This window comes from Crotalus tigris, unplaced genomic scaffold (genome assembly GCF_016545835.1).
Source record: "Crotalus tigris isolate CLP2741 ecotype Arizona unplaced genomic scaffold, ASM1654583v1 scf7180000024383.4638030, whole genome shotgun sequence".
Taxonomy (NCBI): Eukaryota; Metazoa; Chordata; class Lepidosauria; order Squamata; family Viperidae; genus Crotalus; species Crotalus tigris.
Genome location: NW_024100553.1, coordinates 2928019 through 2940553, shown reverse-complemented (window position 1 = coordinate 2940553; position 12535 = coordinate 2928019). Strand labels below are relative to the sequence as shown.

The following is a 12535-nucleotide window of genomic DNA, read 5'->3' as shown; positions in this document are numbered from 1 at the left end:
GGACTATGAAATCCTTTCATCTAAAGCAGCGTTTCTCAACCTTGGCAACCTGAAGATGTGTGGATTTCAGCTCCCAGAATTCCCCACCCAGCACTCTAAAGTCCACACATCTTCAAGCTGCCCAGGTTGAAAAAACACAGATCTAGATTTCACTGGGTGGGTAGATGTCCTTAAGAGCGAACAGTCGTCCAGTTAGGTCAGTGTTTCTCAACCTTGACAACTTTAAGGCATGTGAACTTCAACTCCCAGAATTCCACAGCCAGCACTGCTGGCTGTAGAATTCTGGGAGTTGAAATCCACATGCCTTAAAATTGTCAAGGTTGAGAAACACTGAGTTAGGTAGTTCTCCATTTACTTGTGTAAAGAAGGTTCAGGATTATGGCAGTCTTGGAAAAAGTGACTTATGACCAATACTGTCACTTAAACTGTCATATTACCTCCGCGGTTCTGTGATCACAATTTAGACCCTTGGCATCTGGCTTACATTTATCATTGGTTGCAGTATTCTGCTGTCACATGATTATTATTTGCGACCGTTTTTGCAAACTTTGGCACAGTATGTCCATCGGGGAAGCTGGATTCACAAGTGCAATGATTTGCTTAATGACCGTCATTAAAAGTATCACAGAATCAGGTCCGACTTAACAACTGCAACAACTTAAGATGGAAATTCTGGTCACAATTGTGGTTGTAAGTTGAGGACTTCCTGCATCCGGGTCTTAAACCCTGAAGTGTTTTTTTTTTTTTAGATTACAGCCAGCATGTTGAACTATAAAGATTGTGGTTTGTGTACAAGATGGGAACTGTGCAAAAGTTTGGATTCAAAGACAAAAATGTCTTGTTGAACATGGGAACAGGCAATGTTGGCAATCACCATCATCTCAGCCCCAGCGAGTGACCTTTTTATATTAAAATCCATAATGCTGCAGATTTTTTTATTTAGTTAAAATAATTCATTTTCACTTGTCAGCCAACCACATCATAGTAACCCACAGATGTCATTTTCTTTCAGGGAGATTCTTCACTTGAATGTTCTCGTTACCTTCAGTATTGCAAAGCAACACATTTATATATTGATTTAAGGCATCCAGAGAGAGACCATGATAGGTTTGTGTTATCTTCACGTTTCATCATTATTTAATAATTCTGTTCAAGGAATTGCGTTCTAAGTTTAAGGCACTTGAGCATGCACAAAGTCCTACTACTTTTCTTCTTTTATTTCCACTTATTAATACATCAATATTGGGGCTCAGAAATCTACAGCATTTAACAGAGGGTGTTACTGATTTTCATAGCTGTAGAGAAAAGCTTGAAGAATGAATTACTGTAAGAAGCTTAAAGGATCAGAAATAATCTACTGCGTTTCCACGAGGGAACAGATTGTACTTAACCACCTTTATCAGTGCAGTATGTTGTTTGCCACCCTCAACTATTGCTTCTTATAAGCAATTGCATTAGATCAGATTAGATTTGTGGGCTATCTGCCTCACTAATGTCAACCCTGACTGGTAAAATTTTCAAGAAGTTCAGATCCAAAGAATCTTGAAGTTTTCAGCAATTCAACTTCTTCATGTCAAACTGCGTAAGCTGCCCAGAATCCCTTTTTGTGAGATACAAATATGCTAAAGAAATAAAGCTCATGTTCTTCTATTAAATGGTAACCGTATTATACAACACCTCGGTTTCTGATAAGCAACATAGAATTCACCATTCTAAATGTACTGTGAGCATTGCAAATTTTGAAAGGGCCAAATAAGTAAATACTTTTTTTTTTTTGTACGTAGTGGTTCCTATAACTCTCCCTTGTTCAAAAAAACCTTTCTAACTTTCTAATTTGGGAAGACCCCTGCTGCAGCACAAGGAACTATTGTCAGCTTTAAGAGAGAGACTTTCAAATACAGTACATAAGTTGGAAATACAGGAATAAATCTTAAGCTGGAGGTTTACAGTCCCGGCAACCAAGGTGGAATTTTCACACCACTGTTAAGCTTTGTGTTTGCAGCAAAGTAATTCCTCTTTATCATCTATTGGTGTTTCTTTGAACCCTGTGAAACTTCAGAACACGACATTTGTATCCTTCTTTTTGAGGCATCATAATAAACCAAAGCCTGTGGAGGCCATATCTTCAGCGATATATTTGGAGAGAAAGGAATTGCTCATGACTCCTTATGTATTGAATTGTGCATGGAAATACACGGTAGTACCTGAACAAGCTAACAACTCCTTAGAAATCTTGTTTGTTATAAAAAAGAAAAATATTTTTGTATATTGATTGCTTCCACGGGGAGGAAAAACCATTGAAAATGAGCTAGATTTCTTTCCTTATGATCTGTTTTAAGATTCTAGCACATTTAAAACAAAGCTTTCGCGTCTCATGCTATGAGAAAGCATTTTCTAAATCCTAAATTTCAAAAATGAGCTTTTAATTTATTTAATCTTGTTTTAACCTTCTTTCCTTCACTGGTTAGATTTAATGAAGATTTCTTCAAGAAGGGTCAAATAGGTGGCCATTGCAATATGAATACTAAAGCTTTCCTTGCTGAAGGGCAGCAAAAGAGTCCTTTGCAATCTTGGTAAGTCCTGTGAGTATGTTCTTTTGTTTCTTCACAAGTCGTCTTGGCAGAATAGACACCTCGGATGCTCTTTTTCTGTTCCAGTAATCATGACTGAGCAATAGCAATAGCATTTAGACTTATATACTGCTTCATAGTGCTTTACAGCACTCTCAAAGTGGTTTACAGAGTCGGCATATTTCTGCCAACAATCTAGGTCCTCGTTTTACTGAGTTCAGAAGGATGGAAGGCTGAGTCAACCTTGAGCCAGTCAGGATTGAACTCCTGGCTGTAGGCAGAATCAGCCTGCAATACTGTATTCTAACCACTATGCTACCATGTTGTAAGATGTAAGTTTTTTGCACCTTTTTCAGCTGGTGTTTACTTTTGGAATATTGGGAGCATGCTCAAATTATGCTCAGAAAATGTGTCTCAGGAGAGTGGGGAATTTGCTTATTTACCAAATAGCTGCCATTACGAGTTTGGCTTGCTAGAAAAATTCTCTTGTCAAAAGACAGAACTGATGAGGATGCTCCCCATCACTTATCCTAGCCTTTAGCACACTCTTTTTTTTGGGAGGGATAGGTAAATAAGCTTATAAACACAGCACAAAACTGCAATTACCTACAATTTTTATATTCAAAGGACATCCACCAAGACAATATGGGAGCAACGTTGTTTATTTATTTATTTTGAAAATATATATGGCTGCCCATCTTAAATACATAAATCTAGGCAGTTTATTAAAATACACTCAAAAAGCCCGTAACCAAACAAAAATATAATAGAAATAATCCAATACAAAAGGAAAGTGAGCTACTATGTAGTAGACTTACAGTGTTTATTTATTTGTAGTAGATGCATATGGCATCTACAAAAATCATGCAATCGCCGATGTACAAATTTAGTTTAAAGCATCAGCAATATATTGGACCCCAGATCCATATTTTGCAACTAAACATAGAAGGCTTAAGTAGAAATAAATGTGAGTACCTAAGCAGACTGGCCATAGATATTAGGATAGATGTTATAACTTATGTATTATAAGCTCCTCTAACATCCAAACTAATCAAGGAGAGAACCAACCTTGAACTAAAGAGAAATTTCCTGACAGAACAATTAATCAGTAGAACAGTTTGCCGTCCAAAGTTACGGAGCTCCATCACTGGAGGTTTTTAAGAAGAGAATAGACAATCATTTATCTGAAATGGTATCAGGTGTTTTGTGTGACAAGGGGTTGGACTAGAAGACCTCCAAGATCCTTTCCAACTCTGTTATTCTTTTATTCTGTTACTTAATGCCAAGGGAAATTAGCCAAGTCTTAATGACCTTCCCAAAAGCTAAGAGGGTTGGTGTTCTCTGAATCTCAGAAGGGAGGCTATTTCATAGGGCAGGCATTGTACAAAGTAGCAAGTTTCCTTAGTCCTGAAAGATGATCCTGTTTAATGAAGAGGATTTGGAGCTATCCTGTGGTAAGTCACCCATACAGAGTTTTTTGAAAGCTGATAATTCCTCATGGCAACTTGCTCACCCTAGACTCTTCTGTGAATCTCGCCAATTGGTCTCAAATTCTATCTGTTATGTACCTGCGGTCATTAATAACTATGTCTTTGCTGATATATCTTGAAATTCATGGTAAACACATTTGACATGAATCTTCCGATTAGCTGGACCTATGAAATCTGGATAGAGGGAATACTGTCTCTACTTTTCCCAGCCTTTAATTTATAGATCAAAAACATTGCATGTGTCTGAGTTCAAAGCAGAGCTTAACCTTTTGAAGCCTTATTGAAGAGGCTTCCATTACAATTAAAAATAATTTTAATGTCAAATTTGGTAAGACTTCATCAACAGTAGGAGAAGTGTATGTGGTGTATTGCTTAAAAAATCAGTCTAGAATACATTTTTGAAGCCTAATTTAAATGGTGGTAATTACAGGTTTGCGGAGCTCCAGACATACACAGAGATGAGCTCCAGACCATTGGAAGATGGCAGCTGTGAGGTCATTGTTGAGAAACCAACTTATTTCATGAAGCTTGATGCAGGTACAAGGTATTTCGATGTTTTCAAATTCCAAAGTGTAATCTCACTTTTCTATACTAATAAGAGGGGCTCTATTTCTGTAAATGTTAGGAGGTAGTAATTATAAGCTACAGGTAGTCCTTGACTTATGACTGTTTGCATAACGACCATTCAAAGTTATAATGGACTTGAAAAAAGTAACTTTTGACTTGTCCTTGAAATTACGATTACTCTACCATCCTGCCATCACATCACTGTATTTCATGTGCTTGGCAACTTGCTTGGGTTTATGACCAATTGCAGCATCCTGTGGTCATATGTTCATGTTTTGTGATGTTCTTTGCTGTTTATCGGCAAAAAATGCCCTTTGGATAAGCTGTATTCAGACTTGCGACCATGTGATTGGCTTAACAACCACAGTGACTTACTTAAGGACCATCATGAAAACAGTTGTAAAATTGAGTCTGATCATGTGGCGACTCAACTTATAACCCCAATGACTTATGCCAAAATTCCAGGTTCAATTGTGGTTGTAAATCTAGGACTACCTATACTCTGATTAATCTCTAAAGTTAGGGTTTCTTAACCTTGGTGTGTGGATGTCAACTCCCAGAGTTTCCCAGATGCTGGCTGTGGAGTTCTGGAAGTTGAAGTCCACGTATCTTAAGAGTTGCTAAGGTTGAGAAACACTGATCTAAAGGCTATTTGTGCACAAATCTATGCAACTGTTTAAAATACTGTTTCTATATAACTGTCAACTCTTATTGTAGTTATGCTCAGATTGATATGAACATGCCTTAATGACCTGATTCACACATAATGTGAATTAGTAATATACAGGCTTGGATATCATACTGAGCCCAAACTAGCAAAGCATATTACATTTCTATTGTTAAGTGAGTTTTGCCCCATTTTACGAACTTTTTTTGCCATAGTTAAGCAAATCACTCTAGTTGTTAAGTGTATTGTGCAGTTGTTAAGCAAATCTGGCTTCCCCCATTGATCACATGGCCTGGAACAGTGCAACTGTCCTAAATACATATCAGTTACCAGATTCTTGAATTTTGGTCACATGGCCAAAAACAATTTGTTCGTGTGAATTAGGAAATAATTTCACGTAAGTGTGAAAAATGGTCTTTAAGTCACCTTTTTCAGTGTCATAGTAATTATAGACAGTCACTAAATGAAGGCTATAAGTTGTGGATTATCTATATAGCTTGGAGTTCATTGAAATACGCTGGGCTGCACAAACTATCATAACTTGATTTTTTTTTTACTAAACTCATTAAGGTTTTCTTAAAATACAAACTGTTGGCTGTGTGTTCACACAAATTCCCCTTCTCTGTACACTCCCCATTTTGAAGATGGTGGTGTTTCTTTTTATCAAGAATATAAACTCCAAGATTACTGCTCTGATCAAATTAGTAGCTTCTTATGACTGGATTTCATTTAAAACCCATATGTTGCCAATAATAAATAGCTTGGGGCAATCTGGTCTCAAAGCTCATCTTTGTTCAGCTTCTTAAATGTGTTTTTAATGACAGATTCATGAATTAATTAAGTAATCCATAATTTTGTACCTCTATTTTTAGCACTGAGGCATGGGTGCACCTATGGGAACATATGTTTTTGCATAAAGTCCTAAGCCTTGTTATAAATGACTATCTATATAGTTCTAGTTATCTTTATTACAACAAACTTAATTTATCTTCCTTCTTTTAGGTGTCAATATGTACCATCATTTTTGTGACTTTGTAAATCTTTACATCACTCAGCATGTTACCAACACTTTCGGCACTGATATCAACATTGTTATGTGGGATACTGTAAGTAAGAGCATAAGGATAGTTAGGGTTAGGGTAGGACATAACATTATTTGAGGTATTATTTTTGTCTCAGGTAAACAGTTCCAAGTTTAGGATGAATTCTAGTTATGCTATCTTGGGAGGAATGTTAATTAGTCAGCTATAGACTGGTGTAAACTACTGCAAACAGTGAGTATGTTTAAATGAGGTATATTTCGGATAAGGCTATGCACAAGCAATAAGATTTGGCTTTTTTACTGAGCATTTTAATTTATATTCTTAATGCTTATCTTTTTTGGGGGGGTCTGTGAGTCTGTATTTCAACAAATCACTCCACATCCAGCCCAGAATTATGGTTGTGATTGTGATTGTAAGTTGAGGCATCATTTGACTGGATCTGATTTTTTGACATTTTTTGTGGTGGTTGTTAAACAAATGCCATGGTTGTTAAGGAAATGCTATGGTTAAATGAATCAATTTTCCCCAACGGGTGTTTTTTTTTTTGCCAGAAACCAGAAATAAATTTGAGAAAGCAGCAAAAAACATTGCAAATTGCACTCATGCGATTGCAGGATGCTGCAAACAGTCATAAAGGTGAGCTGTCTGCCAAGCACCCAAAATGCGATCACGTGACTGTGTGTGGCTGTCATAACTTTGAAAACGGGTTGGAAGTAGCTTTTGGGGAATCCATAATAATTTAGAATGGTTACTAAGTGACTAGTTGTAAATTGAGGACTACTTGCCTGTCTAACATGTGGTTCTGCTAGATTTCTCATTTGACTATCTCTTATTTAGGAAAAAAAAGCACTGTGTGTGCATTTTTGATAACATCTAGATAGTACTGTAATGGGAATTTGTCCTAAACTATGCTATTTTCAAAATTTGTTATGGTATTTTTAATTCCTACTATTGCCAGATGATGGTGCCAGTGTACTGTTTTAACTTACTGTATACAGCTGAAGCATTCTCTTTACGTAGGATGCATTAATTTAACCCTTATTAATTTTTTTCATTAAGTAAAACTGAACTTTTTTATTAAGTAAACTTTAACATGTACAACTTTCTACTCAAATGTTTGAAAAGTTTTAGCTTTTTACTAAAACTTGTTGAAAGTTCTAGAAAAGTGAAATGAAACAAATGCAGTTTAAAAATCATGCATTTAGCATGTTTTTGAACAAATATAAATGACAAATGGTCGTTATTTATAAAGGACCTTTGGTAATACTAAAGTATATGATGATAATATAGTTGCTGGGTCAGTTAGTATCTTCCAGTTGTATTGAACTCTGATTTTTATTTGGCATTGGTTGTGTTGATGAGCAGACCTCCAATATATTTCCAGTTTATAAAAAAAAACACCTTCATATTTATTAAAATATAATTGCAAACATATGTGGGAAAAATTATATTTCTTTTATATTCCTTTTTACCATATCTCTGTATTAATATTTTATCTCTTTTATGCTGAATTCTTTTAAAAATTCTTTCTAATCTTATTGTATGAACTTGACCCATACAAATTTGGACTATATTAAGGGAAAACCTATTGGCATTTGTTTTGTTTTTTTCAGAGTACATATGGATATGGAGATTTGTTCAGTGAAACATGGAAGGCATTTACCGACTATGAAATAATACATTTGAAATCGTATGATTCAAAAAGAGTATGGAATATTGTATCATTTTAAAACTTTACTGTTTTATTTTAAACATAATGAATAATTTGTTTTGTGGTGATTATGTCTAATGTTTGGTAGATATTAGTTTCATCCGATCTTTTGATTGCTGGAGTTGTAATAGTTAAAGATAACAATTGTCTGTTTGCAGCTGGCTCAGTTTCATAAACCAGGAAGTCATCTTACTTGGATTTGAATGAACCAAGGAGTTACATTATAGTTTAATGTAAGCTAGGAATGAATCCCAAAAGACAGGAAGGGAAAGGGAAAGAAAATGAAACTATAATAGTCCCTCCCAATTTCACAAAACATAATTTTATGAAACTTAAAAAGATTGTTGACTGACCACAATCATTTTCTGACATTCTAAATATTTTTTAAAAAATTCTATGAGAGGCCACTCTGGGCATGAAAACATAAACCACATTTGCTACTATTTGCAGGAAATAGCAAAAGCCAATATCAAAAGCCACCTAGAATTGCCTAGAATCAGCTTGGTAAGATGGGCAGCCTAGAAATCTAATAATAAATAATACAAACTTTTTTGTCTATGGTAGCAGAAATTAGTAAGTGGAAATGCAGTCTGGAATGGCAACATGATGCCAGTTACCTTTCAAAATTATGCCACAACTTCCACCATTAAACTAACATTATACAATACTTCTTGAAAGTATTTTATGTTATGAGAGTTTATAATTATCACATATCACAAGAGAAATCACCCATCTCCCAAAACAAGTGACTTTGGGCAATATACAACGTTACAAAAATATTCTGAAATACTTTCCATTGCAGTGTTAATAGATCCTACTTTGTAACAGAATAACAGAGTTGGAAGAGACCTTGGAGGCCATCTAGTCCAACCCTATGCAGGAAACCCTACACCATTTCAGATAAATGGTTGTCTAGTCTCTTTTTTAAAAACTTCAGTGTTGGAGCACCCAGAACTTCTGGAGGCAAGTCGTTCCACGAACTCTGATAGGAAATTTCTCCTTAGTTCTAGGTTGCTTCTCTCTTTTATTAGTTTCCATCTGTTGCTTCTTGTCCTGCCTTCAGGTGCTTTTGAGAGTAGGTTGACCCATCTTTTTTGGGGCAGCCTCTCAAATGTTGAAACACTGCTATCATGTCACCCCTAGTCCTTCTTTTCATTAAATTAAACATACCCAGTTCCTTCAACTGTTCTTCATATGCTTTAGTCTCCAGCCCCCTAATCATCTCTGTTGCTCTTCTCTGTACTCTTTATTTGCCTCTCTCCTTATATATATTAAGGAAAATCCTTGTAAATGGTTAATCTTCTTTTCCAGGTCTGCTTCAAAGAAGCAGTTTTTACACTATTGCCTCGAATGAGGTTTGGCTTGTTTTATAATACACCATTGGTGAGTAAATCTGGTGAGATTACCACACTCTTTTAAAAAAAAAAACAAGCAGAATATTTGGGTCTGAATAAACATGGTGATTTTTATTCTTCTCTCTCTCATTTAAAGCATAAACATGTTTACACTTTATTCCTGTGTCTGGTCTAACTGCAGATTTCCGGCTGTCATGGGACAGGATTATTCAGAGCCTTTTCCCAACATGTGTTGCACAGATTAAATATCACCCAAGATGGGCCTAAGGTACTAGTTTGGTTACAATAGTAATCCTTGACATACAACCATAATTTGAGCCAGGATTACAGTCATAAGTCATGCTTGTTGTTAAACAAACTTTTTTGTAGTGGTCATTAAATGAACATGATGGTTGTAATGTGAACATTGTCGTTATTAAGCAAATACTGCACTCATTAAGTGAGTCTATTGTCCTCAGTGGGTTTTTTGCCCGAAACCAGAAGTAAATGCTGGCTTCTGGCAATTGCAGTCGTGTGACTGCAGGATATTGCAAATAGCTGTGAATGCAGGCCAATTACCAAGCATGCAAAGTGCAGTCATGTGACCTGGGGGGGGAACCTGCTAAGCGACCAGTTGTAACTTGAGGACTTGTACTGAAATGAAACAGAAATTGTATGCTTTCCTTCCCCATTTCTGCTTCCAAAACTTTTCTCATAGCCTAACAGTGTTTCTTAAAGCAGGGTCAACATACCCCTGAGAGTCCTTTTAAGGGTCTATGAAATCAAAATTTATTTATAAGATTTTAATCATATTTGCAAAAATTTAAAACAATGACACTCTTTTTTTTTTTTTTTTTTATTGAAATTTTTCAAAAGTTTTACAAATAAAAATCCACCCCCCCCTCCCCAACCACCCCCCCCCCCGACTTCCCAGAACTGAATATAGGATTATTTAACAAATATTTTAAAAATAACATTTGCAATTTATAAAATAATTAATAATAATAATAAAAATCACAGTAATAATATATATAGAAATAATATACATAACATAAACTTTAAAATGAATAATATATACTAAAAAAGAAAAAAAATAAAAAATAAAAAGAGAAGAGAGAGAGAGAAAGAAGAAAGAAGAAAGTAGACGAAAAATAAAGCATATATATATATAAAAAAAAAATATATGAATAATAATACATTAAAAATGTATATATATAAAAAAGAAAAAGAAGAAAGAAAGAAAGAAAAAACAATCATTACAAATTATAAAAAGGCTAAATAATATTTTTCCATATCCAAATTATGTTGTATAAAATTTATCCATTTTTCCCATACCGCAAAAAATTTTTCTTGAGATTGCTCCTTTAAGAAAGCCGAAATCTTTGCCATTTCTGCCAAATACGAAACTTTATGAAACCATTCTTGTAAAGTAGGCAAAGATTCCTTCTTCCAATATTGTCCTATTAACAACCTAGCGGCTGTAATCAAATTTAACATCAATATAACCTCCTTAGCATCACAGTCAATAACAATACCTAGTAAAAATAATTGCGGAGTAAATTTTACCCTTCTTTTAAAAATTCTTTGAATATTCCACCATATCTTAATCCAAAAAGCTTTTATATGCTTACACGTTCACCAAATATGGTAATAGGTAGCATCCAAATATCCACATCTCCAGCATTTCGGCTGTAGATTATGGTACATAATGGACATTTTCATTGGGTCAAGGTGCCATCTATAAAACATCTTATAAAAGTTCTCTCTTAAATTTTGCGCTTGTGTGAATTTAACATTTCTTATCCAAATAAGTTCCCAAGTATCCATTGAGATCGTTTCACCAATATTCTGTGCCCATTTAATCATACAATCTTTAACTAGTTCAAGTTCTGAATCTAATTCCACTAAAACCCCATAAACTCTCTTAATATGGGTTGGCCTTTGATCTCTTACTTGTTTTAAAAAAATTCCATCTTCTCTAAGCCAGCCCATTTTACAATCCATCTTCCATCTATCCACTATTTGTCTATATTGGAACCATGAATAAATTAAGTTTTCATGTATTAATTCTTCCAAAGATTTTAACTGCCAGTCTTGGCCATCCCATCTTAATAACTGTACGTAAGAGACCTTGTCCATATTTACCCCTTTCCTTATACCTTCTATGGCATGCCGAGGTATAGCCCATAATGGTATTTTGAAGTCACTTTTATAATACTTTCTCCACACTCTTAGCAAAGAGTTTCTTATAATATGAGACTTAAAAACCCAATCCACTTTTTTATTAAATATTAAATAGGCATGCCATCCAAAAAATAGGTCCCAACCTTCCAAATGAAGTATTTCTGTATTTGTTAAATTCACCCAGTCGCTAATCAATGTCAATACTACAGCATCATAATACAATTTCATATTTGGTACCTTGAGTCCACCTCTCTCACGAAAATCTTGCATTATTTTAAGTTTCACCCTTGGTTTTTTCCCTGCCCAAACAAATTTATTAATACCTTTTTGCCATTCATCTAAATTACGTTCGTTCTTTAAGATAGGTAACATTTGGAACAAAAAAATAAACTTTGGCAGGACATTCATTTTAATAACTGCAATTCTGCCCATAAGGGATAACTGTAAATTATTCCAGTTTTTTAAATCCTTCTGTACCTCCATCCACAGCTTTTCATAATTATTTTTATACAATTTTACATTAGAAGCAGATAATGTAACCCCCAAATATTTTACCTTATCAACAATTTCAAAGTCTGTTAAGTTAACTAGAGCCTGTTTATCACCATTAGTCATGTTTTTAGCTAATATTTTGGTCTTATTATTATTAATTTTAAAGCCAGAAACACGTCCATATTGTTGAATCAATTGTAATAATTTCACCACCGAAGAAACAGGTTGAGACAAAGTAACAACCAAGTCATCTGCAAAGGCTCTTAATTTATATTCTTTTTTATTAATTTCTATTCCTTTTATTTCTTGAGACTCCCGAATTTTAATCAACAAAATTTCCAGTGTTAAAACAAACAATAACGGAGACAACGGGCATCCCTGTCTTGTTCCTTTTTCTATTACAAAAGCCTCTGACAAACCCCCATTTACAATAATTTGAGCAGTCTGTTTTTGATATATATTGGATAATACTTGTAA

The 12535-nt window shown here is 34.7% G+C and overlaps 1 protein-coding gene across 1 annotated transcript in view; it reads left to right on the top strand.

Annotated features, from left to right (window-relative positions):
• The window catches only part of EOGT (EGF domain specific O-linked N-acetylglucosamine transferase), a 35329-nt gene that overhangs the window by 11686 nt on the left and 11108 nt on the right, over positions 1 to 12535 (top strand). Inside the window, exons 6-12 of the mRNA XM_039328679.1 lie at positions 1013 to 1107; positions 2469 to 2573; positions 4491 to 4597; positions 6297 to 6400; positions 7951 to 8043; positions 9360 to 9431; positions 9585 to 9671. Of these exons, the coding sequence (XP_039184613.1) occupies positions 1013 to 1107; positions 2469 to 2573; positions 4491 to 4597; positions 6297 to 6400; positions 7951 to 8043; positions 9360 to 9431; positions 9585 to 9671 (663 nt within the window). The remainder of the gene's footprint in view (positions 1 to 1012; positions 1108 to 2468; positions 2574 to 4490; positions 4598 to 6296; positions 6401 to 7950; positions 8044 to 9359; positions 9432 to 9584; positions 9672 to 12535) is intronic.